This window comes from Onychomys torridus, chromosome 1, assembly GCF_903995425.1.
Source record: "Onychomys torridus chromosome 1, mOncTor1.1, whole genome shotgun sequence".
NCBI lineage: Eukaryota > Metazoa > Chordata > Mammalia > Rodentia > Cricetidae > Onychomys > Onychomys torridus.
The window spans coordinates 11,565,093-11,585,826 of record NC_050443.1 but is presented as its reverse complement, the minus strand read 5'-3'; the positions used below and the strand labels follow the sequence as shown (position 1 = coordinate 11,585,826).

Below are 20,734 nucleotides of genomic sequence, written 5' to 3'. Positions count from 1 at the left end.
TTCCATTTTTAAATAGTGTAGTGTGGGTTTGGAGATGGCTCAGTAGTGAAGAGCACTTGTTGCTCTTGCAAAGGATCCAATTTCTAGAACTCATACGATGCTTCACAACCATCTTTAACCTTAGTTCCGGAAGATCCAATACATGGCACACATACATGCATGCAGGCCAGGAGTTCATACACACAAAGTAAAACTGAATCTCAAAAACAATGTAATGTGTTTGGGGACACACACACCAGTGGAGGCATGCCATAGTATATGTGTGGAGAGCAGAGCGTGTCTTTTGGGAGCAGTTCCCCCTTTCCACAGGCTGGGGAACCAGGGATCAAACTCAGGATGCCAGGCTCGGTGGCAAGCGTCTTTGCCCACTGGATCATCTCACTGGCCTGTTGTGTGAATTCTTTTAATTATTTTTCAAAAGAAAGTATAACTGTTTCATTCAGTTCCTGCTCCTTACATCCCAGTGTTTCTGGGCACTCTGTTAATTATCCTAAGAAGGCTTTGGTTGCAATCATGACCTTTTTGAAGTGTCACAACAACTTTGGGAAGGGCTTTTTGGAAGTGTTCATTATAAAGGAAAAGTGGTGCTGAATTGGCATAAACCTAGTGCCGAGCACTTAAAAGATACTGGATATTTTTTAGTAAACTGGGGAACGTACTTTTGAAACTGTTGAGATGGAAGTTTCTGTTTGGGACAGGAACCCTAACAGCCTTTAAAACTAGGGAACAGCCAAAATATCAAAACCCGCTTTGTGGTTAGCCCAGTGTTAGAATACTTTCCTACCCTGCACAGGTCCTGGGTCCGATCCCCAGTGCAGACAAAACAGAAAGCCACTCAGAACTGCCAAAATCAACTTGATATTGTCTTATGGTTAGTGTCTGCCCTCCCTGTTGTTGGGTCCTGTCTTCTGGGACTTTGTCTTACGTTTTGTTTGCACTATGCTTTCTAGAGTTAATGACCCTTTCTGACAGTACCGGCTGATGGCGAGTTCTGTTCGCCCGGCAGTAACAAGATGCTCCGTACTGTCCCATGGATTCCTGTTTGGCACAGTGTGGACTAGGCGGGAAGTGACCCCAGAGTCGTGTTTGACCCCAAGTTACTGAACCGTTGGAAGTGGGGTCTGGAGGGTGGACCTTCGCTTCTGTTCTGGCTTTCCTCTGCTTCTGGGACAGCCACCAGACGTGAAACTGTGTTTCCATACGCCCCCAACAGAGCTGTTCCCAGCACGCCTTTCGAATTGTGATCTCCCCAAAAACTTCCCTAAAGTTATTTCTGTCGGGTATTTTGTCACAGCACACCACCCCCCCGCCCCCAACAATGCAAACTACCTAGTATTTGAGGGAAGGATCAACACTCGTGAGGCGGATAAAGTGACCGGAAGACGAAGGGGCTTCTGGAAGTTGTAGTCCGGAAGCTCCCAGAGGTCACGGCTTGGTCCTTCCTGCAGTGGGCGAGTTCTGGGAAGTGTATTCCAAGACCCTCTTTCGGATCAGGGCGGCGAGTCCATCCCGCACCCGCCTCAGCGCCTTCACAGTCTTCTGGGCCTGCGAGACGGCCGCTCCCGGAGACCGGAAGTGAGGGGGCCGGAAGTGCAATTCCCATCCCCGCCTCTCAGCCGCTCCTGTCGCCGGAGTCGGAAGGTGGCCGTGGCTGGGTCCCCGCGAGCCTGGCATTAGGAGACTGCCCGGCCCTTTCCCTCACCTCCCGGGGACAGCAGGAAGCAGGGACTTGGCACAGCTGTCAGCCCCAGGTACTGCGCCAAGGGCCCTGTCTTGTTGGGGTGTTCCTTGAGTTCGTTGGGGTCCCTGGACCCCGAAAATTGGCCACCAGGAACATGATCGCATTTTATCTGTTTTTAAACAGAGACACAGAGAGACAGAGAACGAGAAAATGAGAAAGAATGAATGAATGAGCACGTGTGCCTGAGGAGGCTAGTGGATCCCCGGAGCACGGGTTCAGGGCTTGTGGGCGGCCGGACATGGGTGCTGGGAGCCGAACTCTGCCCTTCAGGTCTGCGAGTGCTCTTAACGGTTGAGGCATCTCTCCAGCCCCTCTTTTTTTTTTTGAGACAGGGTCTTAAGTAGCTCAGGGTCTTTCTGCCTCCACCTCCCAAGTGTTGGGATTACAGGTGAAGAGTCTCCACTCCGCGTTTAGTTGTTCCTAATACAGGGTGGGTTTTTTTTGTTGTTATGTTTTTTACTGTGGTCAGTCTACTTGTTACTATGCATTTATATTAGTATTGCTTGAGTTCAAGTACAAAGCCACTTCTTAAATTGAATGATTAGGAAAACAACCTCCCCTTTGTATATTACATACATCGCTTTCTGTGTACATGTATATATGTTTTTAACTTCCCAGGTCCTGCATTGCTTCTTCTTGTCCGCCTTTCATGGCTTAGCTTTTTATACCTTTTAGTTGCCCTCAGTTGGTTTGGAATTTATTTTTTCTGTGTCATTCTTATAGAAATCGATATCTCGGGCTAGGGAGGTGGCTCCAGGGTTAAAGCGATCCAGGACTGGAGTTTGGATCCCCAGACACCCACGTAAACGTCAGGTGTGAGCTTTAGCCTTAGGCGGCCAAGAGGGAATTCCTAGAGCACACTGCCTAGCAAGACTGCCCTAATCAGTGAGCTCTGGGTTTGACTGAGAGACCCTACCTGTCAATGAGCGAATGAGATGGGAAAGGAAGGGTGATTCCTGACTCCAGCCTCAGGCCTCCACATGCATGGGTGCCCACAGACATTTCTGGCATTCTGTGTTGTGTGGGATGTTCCAAGAAGGAGGGTGGTCACCCCAGAAGGTAATTTTAGACTCTCTGCTGGCAGGGAGGAACAGTTTCTGTGAACTGAACCTCAAACCTCTGTTCAGAAATATTTTTATTGATTGTACACAAAAGTTATGTGTGGGGTACAACAAGTTCCTCATACCAACCCCCCTTGATCTGTGCTGTATGTTCTGTGAAGGAAATCACCACACCCTGCATCTGTTTGCAGTACCCAGTAATTCTGTGCCTGGATAGTCTTATGACCAAGGCTATGCAAACAGGCGGGAAACTCCCTCAGAAAATCAGCTCTATAAACCACAGAAAACAATCACTGTGCTCTACAATAATTTCTTCAAGGTCTTAGCACCTCTACACATTCTGCTATTACCCTAGATACAGTGAGAAACAACTATTACTTTTTTCTTTGTTTGGTTTGTTTGTTTTTCCGACAGGGTTTCTCTGTGTAACAGTCTTGGCTGTCCTGGAACTCACTTTGTAGACCAGGCTGGCCTCGAACTCACTGAGATCCTCCTGCCTCTCTCTCCCAAGTGCTGGGATTAAAGGGCATGCACCACCACTGCCTGGCTTATTACATTCTAATGTTTACCCTAAATTCAGCGACTCTATTAGATTCCTACTATACACAAATGCAAAAATATGTGTACACATGCACATCACACACACCTGAAAAAGGGGGTGGTGGTGTTATTTTTAGCAAAAATATAAAACTAAAATCAGCATGTATTCTCATTCTGAAATACATAGAGAATACAAAAATACCTAAAATTTGACAATGTCTTTTTAAACTGCTGGTGGGGTCTGAATCTAAGGCCTTGGGCTTGGGAGGCAAATCGGTCTACCACTGAGCTAAGTCCCCAACTTCCTGACAGTGTCTCTTTCTTGCTTGTTTTAAATTGGGTCTTAAGGGCTTAGGTTGCAGGCCTGACTTTTATCAGAACCATAATCATACTCTGTCGTTACATTTCCTGAGATTTTTTTTTTTTTTTTTTTTTTTTTAGTGGCCCAATGTCATGGAACACGCCTTTAATCACAGCACTGGGGAGGCAGAAGCAGGTGGATCTTTGTGACTTCATGGCCTCCTTGGTCTGCATAGCTAGTTCTAGGCCAGCCAGGACAGTGAGACCCTGTCTCCAACAAAACAAAACACCAAAGGTAATAGAAGCATGCTGTTTCCCCATAACCTCTTGCAATCCTTCTTTTTTCCAGGTTCATACCTATTTTCTTCATTTTTGTTCAGCTAATAAAATGATGCCTTTTAGATACCAGTGTCAGTAAAGTATTACTTTAGGGGCAAAAATGTTTAGTTAAGGTATTTCCAGTCAGAATTAGACTCTATAGAAATTAAAGGTGATTTTCACAGGAGCACGGCGTTAGCATATGTAGTTTATGTTGTAAAATATGTCCTTTTTTTTCTCTTAGAAAAGGGATTTCCTAGTCTCTAAACACACTTTAGATTTATCTATCCTATTGTTGTATGTGTGTAAGCGCTTTTTCTGCATCTATATGTGTACACTGCATGTGTGCCTGGTATCCACAGAGGCCAACAGAGAGTGTTGGATCCCCTTGGACTAGAATTGCAGACAGTCGTGAGCTACTGGGTAGGTGCTGGGAATCCAGCCTACAGATCGAATCCTTTGCAGTCACGAAGTCAAGTCTCTATCCCGTTCTGATGTTTTGTTTGTGTTCTGACAAAGCTTGCCTGGAGATCAGAGGGCCAAGCGCTCCACTAGTTAACTAGAGAGGCCAGGCCATGGTGGCTCACACCTTTAATCCCAGCACTTGGGAGGAGGAAGCAGGAAAACCAGGAGTTCAAGGCCACACTTGAATCTTGGGCTACGTGAGATTGAACCAGTCTAAAAGAGAAACAGAGCTGGGTGGTGGTGGTGGTGGTGGTGGTGGTGGTGGTGGTGGTGGTGGTGGTGGGGTGGTAGTGGTACAAGCCTTTGATCCCAGCACTTGGGAGGTTGGGGACAGGATCTTGGCCTCATTCAGTCTGAGGATTCATAGAGACAGGATCCCCAATTCAGCCTGAGATTTTGTAGAAGTAAGTCTCTAAGTGACTGTGGCTCCTCTGCTTCTCTGATCTTTCAGCTTTCACCTTCGATATCTGACTATGGGTTTTTATTTAATATGACTAAATAGAGTGACACTTCAATCCCCTATTCTTATAACTTTCCATCTACTCATTTAGTCCTCTGAGGTACCCTATGAGGTAGGCAGAAATTATGCTTATGGTAAAAGCGAGGCATAAAGGTTTTCTAACATTCCCTGTGCTGGGATAGTAAGTATTACTTCTAGAAATTGAACCAGGCATTCAGAGCCTACTTTTTTCCCTTCCTTCCTTTCATTCGTTCATCCATTGCCTGAATATTGTTTTCCTGGCTCTCACATCCCACCATTTCCAGAATCTGAAGCTCTACAGTAGGAATTCTGAAGCTGGTTGTATAGGTTCACCGCCCAGCTGAGCTAAGGGGTCTGCTGGTAGCTGAAGTCCGGTGTGTGCTTCTGATTTCCGAGCTGTATGTGGTGGCATGTGTCTGGAAGTAGGGGACAGTGTTTCACCTGGGCTAATGGCAGTTCTGACATTTGTTTCATGGCTTCTTTATCTTTCCTTAGTTATGCCTTCTCAGGACAGTGACCTTCCTCCAAAGGAGCAAGAGAAAATGGCCACATTTCACGTCAGGCATTTCTCGGTAATTTTTTATGCCATTGTGTCTTTTTAGGGGGTGTGGGGTATTGGTAGAAAACAGCAGATCTTTGAGTATGAGTTAGGTGCTCTGTGTGTGTGTGTGTGTGTGTGTGTGTGTGTGTGTGTCTGTGTATTTCTGTGTAAGTGTGTGTATATGTCTGTGTGTGTGTCTGTCTGGTGTGTGTGTGCGTGCTGTGTTTGTGTCTGTGTATGCTGTGTGTCTGTGTATGTCTGTGTGTGTGTCTGTGTATGTGTGGTGTGTGTGTGTGCGTGCTGTGTGTGTGGCTGTGTATGCTGTGTGTGTATGTCTGTGTATGCTGTGTGTGTCTGTGTGTGTGTCTGTATGCTGTGTGTGTGCGTGCTGTGTGCATGTGGCTGTGTTATCATTTGTTACTAATTTACAAAATTGCTGTCAAAAATAACCTGTTATTTTGGTTATGAAGTAGCTGTTTGTGGGGCTGGGGTTGGGGCTGGATAGAGTGCTCGCTTAGTATCCCTAAAGCCCTGGGTTTGATCTCTAGCACTGCGTACCCCAGGCCTGGTGTACGTGGCCCAAGTTCTAGCACTGTGGGAGTGAAGCCAGGAGGAGCAGAGGTTCAGGGATATCTTCTGTGACACTGAGTTTGAGTACAGCCTGGGCTATATGAGAAAGAAAGAAAATGCGCGCGCGCGCACACACACACACACACACACACACACACACGAGGGAGGCAGGGAGGGAGGGCGGGGGAGGCAGAGTGTGGGATGCTGTTGGGGGTTGTGTGAATGCAGAACACTATTGGCGCTCCATCTGCTTGGACCCCTGGAGTCTGCAGCACCCGCGTGACCATGCTGCTCCTCTTCCCGGGAGCTGAACTGAGGTTACTTGTGTTCGATGTCACAGGAGGCAGTGACATTCAAGGATGTGGCATTGGTGTTTACCACTGAAGAGCTGGGGCTGCTGGACCTCTCACAGAGGCAGCTGTACCAAGACATGATGCTGGAGAACTTCAAGAACCTGGTTGCTGTGGGTGAGGATAAGTGTCCTGTGACACCGGAGACTCTCTGTTCTCAGATGTTCAAGGTTCTGGACCATTTGAAAGAATTCCCTGGGACAACAGGGATTTTGCTGACGTTTCTGCTCAGGCAAAATCTCTTTAAACCATTGATGCTTACGTAGGGGTGATTTTTCTATTGAGAACATTTGGCCATGTCTGGACGAATTTCTCAGAGATGGGTGCTACTAAACATTCAGTAGTTAGTAGCCAGGGACAGCTAGGTCCCACAGCAGGATGATCTACCATCCAGAGTGTCCATATGCTGCCAGGGAGAAACCCTGTTTCATATGAACCACAAATGTACAGTTTAACTTCAGTGCTTTCAATTATCCAGGGCCTTGTGTATAATTAGACAGGAGTCTGCTGCTGAGCCACACTCCCAGCTTTCTGGTGGATTCTAGACAAGAGCAGTCCCACTGATTGACATCCCCTGCTCCTGGGGGATTCTAGGCAGGGGCTCTACCACTGAGCCACACCCCAGCCCCTCACTGGGGGATTCTAGGCAGGGGCTCTACCATTGAGCCACACCCCAGCCCCTCACTGGGGGATTCCAGGCAGGTGCTCCTCCACTGAGCCACACCCCCAGCCCCTCACTGGGGGATTCTAGGCAAGGGCTCTACCACTGAGCCACACCCCAGCTCCTCACTGGGGGATTCTAGACAGGGACTCTACTACTGAGCCACACCCCAGCCCCTCACTGGGGGATTCTAGGCAGGGGCTCTACCATTGAGCCACACCCCAGCCCCTCACTGGGGATTCTAGGCAGGGGCTCTACCACTGAGCCACACCCTAGCCCCTCACTGGGGGATTCTAGGCAGGGGCTCTACCATTGAGCCACACCCCCAGCCCCTCACTGGGGGATTCTAGGCAGGGGCTCTACCACTGAGTCACACCCCCAGCCCCTCACTGGGGGATTCTAGGCAAGGGCTCCACCACTGAGCCACACCCCAGCCCCTCACTGGGGGACTCTAGGCAGGGCCTCTACCACTGAGCCACACCCCAGCTCCTCACTGGGGGACTCTAGGCAGGGGTTCTACCACTGAGCCCCACCCCAGCTCCTCACTGGGGGACTCTAGGCAGGGGCTCTACCACTGAGCCACACCCCAGCCCAGTGCTTTGTTTTCTAATTACATCGTGAACTATTAATAGGTAAAGAACAAACATGGTACAGTATAGTAGTATTTTCTCTTTCTCCGCAGAGTCAGGATTTATCTGTGTAGCCCTGGCTGTCCGGAAACTCGCTCTGTCGACCAGGCTGGCCTCTGCCTCCTGAGTGCTAGGATTAAAGGTGTACGCCACCACTGCCCCGCGTAGTGTTTTCTTTGCCATAGAATAGATGATGATAGGATGTCAAAATCAGGTTTGGAGGACCTGCTGCAGCGAAGCCTGGTGGTTTCCGGTGAGGGATGTGAGAGGCAGTTACAATGTGATGAAACAGAATCTGTTATACATACATAGCCATGGCCTTGATTTCTTTTAACTTACTTTTGAAACTTCTTTTCAAATCATTGTGTGTATGAGTGCCTGTGTGTGCTCTGTGCACATGGAGGTCATCAGGCATCCTCCATTACCACTTTCTGCCTTATTTCTTTGAGGCCCAGTCCCTTCCCAAACCTGTGGCTGGCAGCTGGCAAGCCCCAGTGGTCCTCCTATCTACCCGCAAAGCACCAGAGTTAGTGTGTGCAGTCAGACCATGCCTGACTTGTTCCCATGGTGCTAGGATCCAATCTCAGTCCTTGTGGTCATGACTACAAGCGCTATTGGCCACTGAGCTGTCTGCCCAGCCCTTTATTTCTCAGCACAATTTGTGATAAAAACATTTCTAAACTTCACCTCACAGGTGCTGAGGATTGTGTAATTTAGACAGAAATGTGCTTTAATTGTGTGTTCACCTTTAATAGATGTGTCTTGTCTTAGGGTGCCTTCCCCTCAAAGCAGATATGGTATCCCTTCTGGAAGCAGAAGAAAGCCTTTGGCTAAAGGAAACAGAAGTCCAGAGAAGTAGGTACCCTGGTGAGAACCCATGCTGCTGGGCTCTCAGGTCTGGTCTGCAGTACATCTACACTGTTACTCCTGCCCACTGGCCTAACAAAGTTGGAAGCTTTTCTGACTGAGATTTGGGTAGGATCCACTTGCATAAGTGCTGAGGATGAAGGGTGAATACGCTTTTATTCACGTCATTGTGTGGTGTAATGCAAGGACAGTCTTCACGCCCACGGTGCTCGTGTTTCCTTTTTCAGTTTTCAGTTTCAGAAAGTGTTTGTGTTTTTATGCCACGCGGATGTGGGTGCCCCTGGAGCTAGCGTCCCTGAAGCTGGAGTTACAGAGAGTTGTAAGTCCCGTAGTGTGGGTGCTGGACTTGAACTCGGCTCCTCCGGAAGATGAGCAAGTGCTCTTAACCCCCAGTCCGTCTCTGCAGCCCTCGTAGCGCTCAAGTCATCTGGCATTTGTCTGTAAATGGGCCACAGCGTACACTCGGGAGACTTCGGGCCCATTCTTGCTTCTACCACGGTGAAAACATGAGGAAATGACAAGTTACATAGTTAGGACAAGATGACCTTGGCCCTGGCTCGAGTCGGTCTCTCCCGCGCCCTTGGTACAGGGTCCTCCCATACCCTCTCCTCATCTCTCCCAACTGCTCTCTTACAGACGGCGGCAGTCCACATGAGTCGGCGACTCTTGGGAGACTCACCGCACTGAAGCATCTTCCCCAGGCAGAGCTGTCTTGCTGGCACATCTGGAAACAGGCTGCACAGAAATGGACTGGGTATCTCCAGAGGAAGCATCCTCCACTCCTGCAACACCGTTCCACTCAGGGTTCTGACGGTGGCAGCAGCACAAAGAGTCACAAGGGAGAGAGCTGCGGGTGCCTGGAACAAGAAGACTTCTCAATCGCAGGAACTCAGCATTATTGCCAACATCGGCACCTGCAGGGTGCTCAGAACCAGCGTGGGAATGAGCCGGTCTGTGTGAAGCGTGACTTGTGTGTGTGTACAGATTTGATGAGGAAGTCTTCGCTTTGTGAGCAGCTTAAAACCAACAAAGACCAGAAACCCTACAGCTGTGCTGATGAGTGCCACAGACGAACTAATGATGGTGTTAATCAGGGACTGTGCTTAGGAGGGAAACCATACCTGCAGAGTGAGTGTGGCTGGGGCTTCCCCTTCAGCAGACTGTCCACCCAGCAGAGCGCTGCGGCAGTCAGCGCTCACGCCCAGGAGAGGAACTAGAGAAACACCAGCCACCTAGTGATCACTTCAACAAGAGCCCCTCTCGTTCTCAGACTGGTCCCACAGACGGCAAGCCGCACAGATGTGACAGCTGTGGGAAGAGGTTCAGCGGCAGCCAGGGTCTTATCCTTCGCAACAGAACTCACACCGGAGAGAGGCCTCATAAATGTGAGGAGTGTGGCAAATGCTTTAGTCAGAGCTCAGATTTCCAGTGCCATGAGAGGGTGCACACTGATGAAGAGCCGTACACATGCCATCCGAGAGTCCGCACTGGAGAGAAACCGTATGAATGCAAGGCATGCGGGAAAGGGTTTACCCGAAATACAGACCCCCACATCCATTTACGAGTTCACACAGGAGAGAAGCCCTGTCCGTGTAAGGATTGCGGGGCAGGCTGCAGGCAGGCTTCCAGCCTTCAAGCCCATCAGAAGATCCATATCGGAGAGAAGCAGTTCAAATGTGAAACATGTAGGAAGGGCTACAGTCAGTCCTCGAGGTTTCGAGCTCACCAGAGAGTCCACACTGGGGAGAAGCCATCCGAGTGTGGAGAGCGTGACAAGAACTTGGGTCAGCCCGTTGATCACCGGGTACGTCAGCGGGTCCACACTGGGGAGAAGCCATACAAGTGTGATAGCTGTGGGAAAGGCTTCAAGCAGGCTTTTGGCCTCCATTCCCATCAGAGAGTCCACACTGGGGAGAAGCCATACAAGTGTGATGTGTGTGGAAAGAGTTTTAGGTACAGTTCCCAGTTTGTCTACCATCAGAGAGGCCACACTGGAGAGAAACCTTACAGATGTCAGGAGTGTGGGAAATGCTTTGGCAGGAGCCTGGACCTTCGCCACCATCAGAGGGTCCACACGGGAGAGAAACCTCACAAATGTGAGGAGTGTGGCAAGGCCTTCAGTCTCCCCTCCAACCTTCGAGTCCATCTGCGGATTCATATAAAGGAGAAGCTCTTTAAGTGTGAGGAGTGTGGGAAGGGCTTCAGTCAGCGCTCACGTCTTCAAGTTCACCGGAGTGTTCACACTGGAGAAAAACCATACAAATGTGATATATGTGGGAAAAGGCTTCGAGTATGCTTCCCGCCTTCAATACCATAAGAAAATCCATACCCAAAGAAAGTAGCGGAGTGGGTGTGGTGGCAGATGCTGGTAAACCCAGCGTTCAGAAGGCCAAGACTGGAAGATGATAGGTTTGGGGCCAGCCTTGGCGCCAAAGCATGATACATGGAAATGTCCATCTTCAAGTTTTCCAAGAGTCTATCCCAGTGCTCAGCCCTATAAAACCATTTCATGTGGGAACAGGCTTCTCTCAAGTCAAGATCTAACACACCTTGTAGCTGGAAGGTTTCTCCAGTCCTACCCAGCCCCATGGTCCCTCAGCCACTTACAAAATACTCACTCAGAGGCTTAATATTATTTACAAACTGGCCTATGGAAGGCTTCTTGCTGGCTAGCACTTTCATCTTAACCCATTTCTATTAATCTGTTTTGCCTCGTGACTGTGGCATTAACAGTCTGCTAGCATCTTGCTTCTCCTTGGGTAGCAGCTAGGCATCTCTTCCGCCTCTGCTTTTCTTCTTCCTGTCTGTCTCTCTTGGATTTCCTGTCTGGCTATAACCTGACTCTCCATAGGCCAGAGCAGCTTCTTTATTAACCAATCATCGCAACACACATTCACAGCATACATACAGAAAGACATCCTGCAGCAACACCTTTAAAACCATGATATTCCAGAGTAACACCTAGAACTCATTAGGAAGGAAGAAATACAGGCAGTGGCCCTCTTGGCAAGACTATGAATATCAGCAATCATCTTTCAGTGGACTGCCAAAGCTACCGGGTGACCCGGTACTTGCCAAATGCTGACTTAGCTCTCTATACTTAACAGTGGGCACTTCCCTGTAGCCAAGGGCTTGTCCTGTGTCTTTTGTCATGCAGTGTGGAGGGCTGCAATGAAAGAGGCTGTACCTACAATGCATCTCTGGTCATCAAAGGTAGATTGGTGTCAGCTATGACTGTATGTAAGAAGTTGTTCATTACATCATCATTTTATAATCGGTTGCCTTGCCAAAGAACTTTCTACTTTGCAGTCCACTGGTACTCTGCAAGCATCAAGTGGTACTCTGCAAGCATCAAGTGGTACTCTGCAAGCATCAAGTGGTACTCTGCAAGCATCAAGAGCTACAGCCACTGAAAGTTGCTTGGAATATATTAACCTGGAAAACCATAAAATGTGCAAGTTAGATGTATGTTTTTAGAGAAGTAAATGAGGCTGGAAAAGATGGCTCAGTGGGTAACAAAGCTTGCTGGACAAACGTGGGAATCTGAGTTTGAATCCCCAGTATCCATGAAAAAAGCTGGGTATGGCCATGTGGAGGTCTGTGATCCCAGTGTTGTGGGAAGTGGAGAGAGGAAAATTGTTGGGACTTGCTGACAGCCTAGGAGAGACCATGTCTCTAGGCAACAGGAAGTATGACAGAGCAAGACACCTAAATCATCCTCTGGCCTCCAAACACATGCACATGGGCATACATACCTCATGTATGCAAACACATTATATACAACACACACACACACACACACACACACACACACACACACACTACAGATGTGGGGCTGGAAAGACAGCTCAGCACTTAAGAGTATGTGTTCCTCTTTCAGAGAACCCGAGTTTTGTTACCTGTACCCACATCTGGTGACTCACAACCAACTGTAACTCCAGCTCTAGAGGTTCCAATGCTTCTGGCCTTAAGCACACATGCACACACAGACACAGACACACATGCACATACATGTGCATGCTCGATCTATAGATAAATCATTTTTAAAGATACAGATATATAAGCTTATTAGGTATCTAGTGAGATTTTAATCATATATGTACATTAACTTTTAGAAAAACTATAAAAATTATATAGTTTTATACCCTTAAACCTAGACTCATCAGTTGTTAAATTATTGAGTTAATAATTCTCTCCAAATATGTGTATTTGTGCCTACTCAGTACTGACACCTACATATACACCTTTTCAAATGTGTCAACTCTTATGTCAGATTCTAAATGTGTTTTCCTTAAGCAGTTGTAGTGTAATGTTCAATCAAGTCTGATGTTGATGCACAACACTATACAACCTAAACAGCCTATTTAAATGTCACCAATTGTCCCAACTGGCATAATATAGCGTGTCCCAATTCTATGTACGTGTGAGGCGTGTGGGAAGGGCTTTACTCACTTTTATTCTGAACCTCCCTGTTGTATCAGGTAGGGTTTACTCAGGTCTGTGGAAAGAAGACACCAGGCACTGTAAGGATGATTTTTTAGGCTTCCCAACTGCAAGGGAATCAGCCTGTAGCCTATGGCAGCTACTCACTATCAATTTGCAAAGGGCCTTTTTATTTTTATATAATTCACAGCTTTAGCGAGTCAATTCCGATACCAAAATCTCTTATCTAAACTCCCCAAAGAGACAATGCCAATGTGAATTTTCAGTTCAGAGACAGCTGACTTTCCCAGTCTTCCCACAACCAAGTTTGCATAGGCTTTGAACCTTTAGGAAACTCTCAGATAAGATTTACGCACTTCAAACAGAAGGTGTGGGAGACAAAGGTAGCAAGTCACAAAAAGCTGATCCAAGTTAAGTGGTGACACTCCAGAATCAGACCAGCTGCAGGAACCCCTCTAACATCTCTGTCCTCCAGAACATGAGGCAGTGATTTCTGTTGTTGAAGGTACTCAGTCTGATCCTTTGGTTCTGAAGCCTGGCTGACAGCCACAAACACCACAGGGCAGGGTTGGTGACACATAGCTTTATTTTCAGTGTTCAGGATGCTAAGATAGGACAATCGAAGTTCAGAGCTAGCCTAAGCTACAGTGAAGCCTGTCATAAAAAAATGACGTATTTTTAATTTATATGTGTGTGTGTGTGTGTGCCACATGCATGCAGTGCCCATGGACGCCAGAAGAGGGCATCAAATTCCCTGGAACCAGAGTGGCAGGTGGTTGAGTAGACCAACCCTGGCACCTCTGTGAATCGTAAGTGCACTTAACCACTGAGTCATTTGTCCAGCACCTACTGCTTAATTTTTTGATGCTGCTTTTGATAGGATGAATGGTTGCTGGTGGTGGTGATCATTACTGCATGGAGAAAGGTCATGGTCATGATAGAACCCAGTGCTAGTTTTCAGTTTTTATTAGGAGGGAGAAAGAGAGGAGAGCCAGGCCTGGGAGGAAGGAGCAGAGCAGAGCAGGGAACAGAGAGCAGAGAGGGAACAGAGAGAGAGAGAGAGAGGGTGGGGGTCTGCATCCGGCTTTTTAAGGCAGGTACGTAATCGCCAACATCTGCTGATGATGTAAGACACAAGACCCTGAGCTGCATATGTGCGGGAGTGAGGGCAGGATCCTTACATCCCGGATTTCTTGTTTATTATTTAAAAAAAAAAAAAAAGCAAGTGAATAGGTGTAGGGGCGTCATTTCTCCTGGAAAGACTGCTTACAGCTGACTTGGTGGGTGTTGGTTGGCTCTTGGGGGACAGCTAGGGAGGGGGGCCTTCTGAGGTAGACAGGCATCCTGGAATGATGGGCTGTTCTGCTGCTCTGGAGCTGTCCATCCCTCTTGGCTTGGCATTCTGGCTGCTTTTGTGTCTGACAGGATGCTGGTGAGACAGGAAATGCCTGAAGTAGATCCAACCTGTCCAGACGGATTTAAGCTGGTTTCTGGAGCTTGGGAAAAATTTTGAACATGTTAAGAAGCAGCCATGAAAATATTAGTGACCATTTGTGGTATTTAGTATTCTGCTTGTATTGGTTAGTGTTAATGAGAGAGACAGAGAGATTAGAGCATGTTAAGCTTTATCAGAGACAGATTGTTTAAGGCACCTGTTTCCTTTACTAGTTTAGCATCCAGGAGACACAGGTGGTCAATTGTTGAGAGCATTTGACAGTAATAGATGGTTATATTAGAGTCTGTCTTTGCAGAGCCCAGACACTTTTGGGTCTGGGGGTGTAAATACCTTTTAGCTGTTGCAGTTTCTTATTTGATGATCTCTGGACTCCAGTTCTGTGGTGATCCTCTAACCATGAGCTGAATAGTGAGTTAGAACAGGGAACTGGGAGGAGAAGCTTGTGGTGCACGAGAACTTACATCTTTGGAATTAGGGACAAGGCAGAGGTCAGGGCCCTGTCTGTGTGCATGAGGAGGAGAAGCACAGGCGGGTGGGTCTCGAGCGAGGCGCATGGAAAGAGCAATGAAATGAAAGCTCCTACCTTAGCTGGAAATCTTTTCCCATTAAGTTACTCTGAAAGTACAATTAAGTCTGGTGAGGTGGGTAAGGCTGTCCTCCCTACCCCGACAATAGGAGAGGTGAGACCCCAACACTCCCAGGACCGGGTTTGTGGCTCTGGTGTCCAGAAGGAAAGAAATGGATCGCTTCCCTGCTGCATTCTGGGTTCCCTGGAAGCAAGCCTGTGGTCAAGCCTAGGTCGGCTGCTGGAGGTCTTTGTCTGTCCCCATGCCACTCGGTGCCTGGGGGCAGTCAGTTGACTGGCTGTCTTTCTAGGTGGCACTTTGAACAAGGCTCAGTTGATGACCTGACAGGGCACGTACTAGCCTGCGTGGCCTCTCCCCCCATCCCCCTGCACTTAAAACAGGGACCCAATGGCTTTTGGGTGCCAGTGTGTGCCAGCACTTGGCAATTTTGTTCTCTGGCTTTTTTTTTTTTTTTTTTAATCTCTCCCTGGTATACTTTAAATGCCAGCTGAAACTTCTGCCTGTGGGTCAGGAGCCTTGCTCTCCAGATGCTTAAGTTTTAGTCCTATGTTGGGGAGGTCTGGGGGACAAGAGACAGACCTTGTTTACTCTGTGTCTTGAATTTTTTTGATGTCTGCTAGCTTGAGGACAGCTTTTGGAAGACCCGCCAGGAGGTAGCATGTAAACTGGTCTCTTGCTATAGAGCCATCCTGAATACTGTAAACTTATTTTCATGGATTCTAGCCTGCTTTCAGACCCGCCTGTGCTTCTCACAGCAGCTTGAGAGCAAGTGGGAGACATTAAGGTGAGTTAAAGCCCACCCAGTACCGGAGAGCAGAAAGCAGAAGTCAGACAGAAGTGGTTGCATGTGGCAGGGAAAGCATCAGGGATGGAGAAGGAGAAGGGTTCAGGGTTTGGTAGTAAGTAAGCGTGGGGATAAGGTAACTCTTCATTTGCCCAATCACTGACAGAAGTTAGATAATTCCCGTGAAATATCGGGGTTGAAACAGCCAAATTTACTGGTACCTGGGGATATTTAAGGCATTTGTCAGAGGAGGAATGGAACCACAGGAAGGAAGCCCCTGTCCCATGGCTGCAGTGCCGAGAGAGAAAAATAAAAAATTAAAATAACAGGATCCTAGGCTCCTATTTCAAGCGTCCTTGAGGATAGGTAGTCTGTGGACCGGCATAACAGCAGAAATTACCAAAAATCGTTGTCATGACAAGGGTAAGGGCTGGGGCTTATGTACCAGAGGACCCCCAGGGGCCCAGACAGCATCCAGTATTTTGTCAAGATTGACTGTCGTGGTATGCAGCCCAGGACCCCCTGGGTATCCAGTGTGAAGAATATAGCTCAGGCTGCAGTCATGGGAAATGGCGGGTGTCAGAAAGGGGAAAAACTCACCAATCTGGTTGACGGGTGTGGTGTGTGGATCCAGTGGCTGGGCAAATGAGAAAGCAGTCTCAGGTCCCTGGTATCAGTTTCTGACAACACTCAGCTCCAGATGCGGAGTAAGCGGAATTTCCGGTTTGAGTCACAGCACCAATGAAAGGCTGATAAATGGCGCTGGTGACGGTGCTGGTTACCACGTGGAAAGGTCGTGGTCACAACAGAACCCAGTGCTAGTTTCCAGAGCTTTAAGAGGGAAGCGGGGGCAGAAAGAGGAGAGCCAGGCCTGGGAGGAGGGAGCAGAGCAGAGAGGGAACAGAGAGAGGGTGGGGGTCTGCATCCGACTTTTAAGGCGGGTACATAATCGCCAGCGCCCGCTGATGATGTAAGACGCAAGACCCTGAGCTTCACATGTGCGGGAGTGAGGGCAGGATCCTAACAGCTCCTTCATCATTGTTTTTTGAGACAAGGTCTTTCTTTGTAGCTTTGGCTTGCCTGGAACTTGCTATGTAGCTCTGTTTGGCCTTGAACTCATAAAGATCATAAAGGCATGACTCTTGTCTATGCCTCCCAAGTTTTAACATACATGAGTGCTGCATCTACATCACCATGCTCCTTTCTCCTCTCCACTTCCTCTCCTGTCCCTCCTCCATGTCAAATTCATGATCTCTTTAATTATTGTTACATAATCCACTTTTAAAATTATGATGATGATGATGATGATGATGATGTATGTGTGAATGCAGGTGCCCACAGAGGCCAGAAGCATCAGATCCCCGAGGAACTGGGGTTGTAGGCAGCTGAAACCTGCCCCATGTGTGGGCTGGGAACTGAACTGGGGTCCTCTGTAAGAGCAGTGCCAGCTCTCAACTACTGAGCCATCTCTGTGGTCCCCAAAGCCCTGTGTTAAAAACAAAACAGCAGGTCTGATCATGTCTCACCCTTTGACTTTTGGATAAGAGTTTTAGCGTTGGGCAGGCCACACTGTTGGAACACCTGTGGTACCCAGTCCCCATGTATTTTGTGGTTTGACCTTGGTGCGTCTGGGCTGTTGCTGACACATAAGCTTCATGCCTGCCTGAAGCCCAGACGCCTCTCTGCCCTCTGGTTTGTCTGTTTTTTTCATAGCACCTAGGTCTACCTGAAGTAACAACATACATTGAACTTTTAATCCGAATTTTAGAAAATTTGTACATACATGATGAGATGTTTGGGAGATGAGGTTCAATTCTAAACTGTTGTGTGATATTTTTGTGTGTGTTCTGACAAAGTTTGCCTGAAGATCAGAGGGCAGAGGTAGCCACTAGTTAACCATAGAGGACAGGTAGTGGTGGCTCACACCTTCGATCCTAGCACTTGGGAAAAGGAAACAAGATCAGGAGTTTAAGGCCACCCTGAACTACACAAGATTGATCCAGTCTAAAAGAGAAACAGCAGGGCTGCAGAGATGCTCAGAGGTTAAGAGTGGCTGCTCCTCCAGAGGTCCTGAGTTCAAATCCCAGCAACCACATGGTGGCTCACAACCATCTATAATGAGATCCGGTGCCCTCTTCTGGCCTGCAGGCAGAACACTGGGTACACAATAAATAAATCTTTAAGAAAAAAAAGAGCTGGGCGGTGGTGCTGCACACCTTTAATCCCAGCACTCGGGAGGCAGAGGCAGGCGGATCTCTGTGAGTTCAAGGCCAACCTGGTCTACAGAGCTAGGCCAGGACAGGATCCAAAGCTACAGAGAAACCCTGTCTCGAAAAACCAAAAAAAAGGAAAGAAAGAAAGAAAGAAAGAAAGAAAGAAAGAAAGAAAGAAAAAGAAAGGAAGGAAGGAGAGAGAGAGACAGAGCTGGTGGTGCTGCACACCTCTGACCCCATCACTAGGTAGGTGGAGACAGGATCTCTGGCCCGTTCAGTCTGAGGATTCATAGAGACAGGATGTCCTATTCGGTCTGAGATTTTATAGAGGGTAAGAAGTCTCTGGTGGCTGGCTGCTCGGTTTCTCTGATTATTCTCAGATATTAACCTTTCACCTTAATATCTGACTCTGGGTTTTTATTTAATAAGTAATTAGAATTGTGCTTTATCTGGTGTCCAACTTTTGGGGCACGAATTCTCAAAAAAGGCACTCACTGGCTTTGCAGCCACTGGCACACACTGGAGCTCCATGCAGGGCACCTGCTGGAACCCCTGCCTCGCTGACTGGGTTTTCCTTTCCTCTTTCCTCAAGCCCTCTGGGTGAGTTTGGGATTTTTCTGTTGCAGCCTCTCTACAGCAAACTCCACAGGCACTAGGGCTTCAAACACTGCCAGAGTTAGCTCCTTTTGAATTGCCACCTGCCCATCCCCCTGCAGATGGCTGGCTCTTTGGCTTCCTCTCTCCCAGTGGGTTGTGGGCTTTCCCTGGACCCCCTCCTTGGGCTGCTGCCACACTAGGGAAGCTGCCTTGACTCCCTCTAGGGCTTCTACTGTTCTGCACAGCAGTAGTCAGGCTTACACTTCACCATCATCTTCACCGTCATCAGCAGATTTGGTGAGACAATTGGTAATTCTTAAAGCAGGAAATTAGTTAAAAGAGAGTTTTTCTCACATTAAAAATGGAAAATAGGGGCTGGAGGGATGGCTCAGAGTAAGAGCACTGACTGCTCTTCCAGAGGTCCTGAGTTCATTTCCCAGCAACCACATGGTGGCTCACAACCATCAGTAATGAGATCTGGCACCCTCTTCTGGTATACATAATAAATAAATAAATCTAAAAAAAAAAAAAAAAAAAAAGGAAAATAGCCGGGTGGTGGTGGTGGTGGTGCATTCCTTTAATCTCAGCACTTGGGAGGTAGAGCCAGGTGGATCTCTAAGTTCGAGGCCAGCTTGGTCTACAGAGTAAGATCCAGGACAGCCACCAAAACTACACAGAGAAACTCTGTCTCAAAAAACAAAACAAAATAAAACAAAACAAAACCAAAAATAGTGGGAAATACTATTTCAATGGAGAGAGTGAGGGCTCTGTATGATTATGCAATGCATGGTTTAAAAAATGGAACAATTAAATGAAGGAATATTCAACTTAACCAGGATTGACATAATGTTAATTATCATTTTGATAATCTTTATTGTCAATCTGATATTTCTGGGTTTATCTCTAAAAAAGTTGGTTGATATGAATGCCAAGATACAGGTCTTTGAAACACTTATTAAAATGGATCATAGAGATATTCAGACCCAGACAGAGGAATTTAAAGAAGAACCAATCTCACCATTACATTATACAGTTAGAGAGGAACAGCCCAATGTTATCAAACAACTAACCTTAATTTACCCAGTCACCTTATAGGAACTGCCAAATAACAGATATCCCACGGATGTGTAAGAGTTGACTGGATTACTATGGAAATGTTAGATTTAAGGAAGCAATAATTTCATATGGTATGGGTTGGGGATTTAGCTTAGTGGTAGAGTGCTTGCCTAGCAAGCGCAAGGCCCTGGGTTCGATCCTCAGCTCAAAAAAATTTTTCATATGGTATGCATTCACCTTTTGTGAAGCAGATCTTAAATTCATAGTCAACTAGTAACAGAATTGTCCCATAAGCCTGGAGAGACTTGATTACAGCAGTATTGGAGCCTAGTCCTCAGTTACAATGGAGAACCTGGGGCAAAGATGAAACTAAGATCATTTAACAATGAAGTAGGACTAGAGGTATGGAAATCTCCCAAGAACAACTTCTTTGAGAGAGTGATTATGCTATTGTATATTAACAGTCTATATGATGACAACACCCTGGCTCTATGCCATGCAGCAGCTTTAAATCCTTGAGACAGAATTGAAGAAGTAGGAAAGAAAACTGAGTCATTTACTAAAGATGTTCAGGACCCCAAAGAAACCATTGTTTTGTTGTTGTTGTTGTTGTTGTTGTTGTTTGTTTGTTGTTTTGTCTTGTTTTTTACAAAGATTGATTTTATCTGTAAATAGAATGATACCAAATTCAGAAGTTAGACAAATATTAATTGAATCTTTAGCTTTTATAAATGGCTAATTCACAATGCAAAAGGGTATTTAGGCCTTTAAAGCCAAGATCAGCACCCATAGAGGAATGGATCCGACAGGGCATTCCTAGAAACAAAAGGCCCCTCCCTTCTCAAATATGTAGAAAGTGTGGCAAGACAGACTTTGGACCAATGAATGCAGATCAACAGGACAGGGTAACCCTTTGTGGTCAGGGAATGCCTTGTGGGAGGCTTCTAACAGGCTCCTTTGTCACTTCCTGTCATGGGGGAAACTCCTTCCCAGAGAAATTAAAGGACCTAATGCCTATTGTAAAGAACCATACTGCTCTGGATGATAGAACAGCTTTAGAAGATAAAACAGAAA

The 20,734-nt window shown here is 47.2% G+C and overlaps 1 protein-coding gene across 1 annotated transcript in view; it reads left to right on the top strand.

The window, feature by feature from the left end:
- LOC118588219 (zinc finger protein 226-like) overlaps positions 1–11,125 on the top strand; it is a 38,209-nt gene extending 27,084 nt beyond the window's left edge. Inside the window, 6 exon segments of the mRNA XM_036194459.1 lie at positions 1,449–1,575; positions 1,617–1,751; positions 6,358–6,484; positions 9,161–9,487; positions 9,658–10,799; positions 10,801–11,125. Of these exon segments, the coding sequence (XP_036050352.1) occupies positions 1,449–1,575; positions 1,617–1,751; positions 6,358–6,484; positions 9,161–9,487; positions 9,658–10,799; positions 10,801–10,866 (1,924 nt within the window). The 3' untranslated portion in view covers positions 10,867–11,125.
- Positions 11,126–20,734: the final 9,609 nt, after the last annotated feature.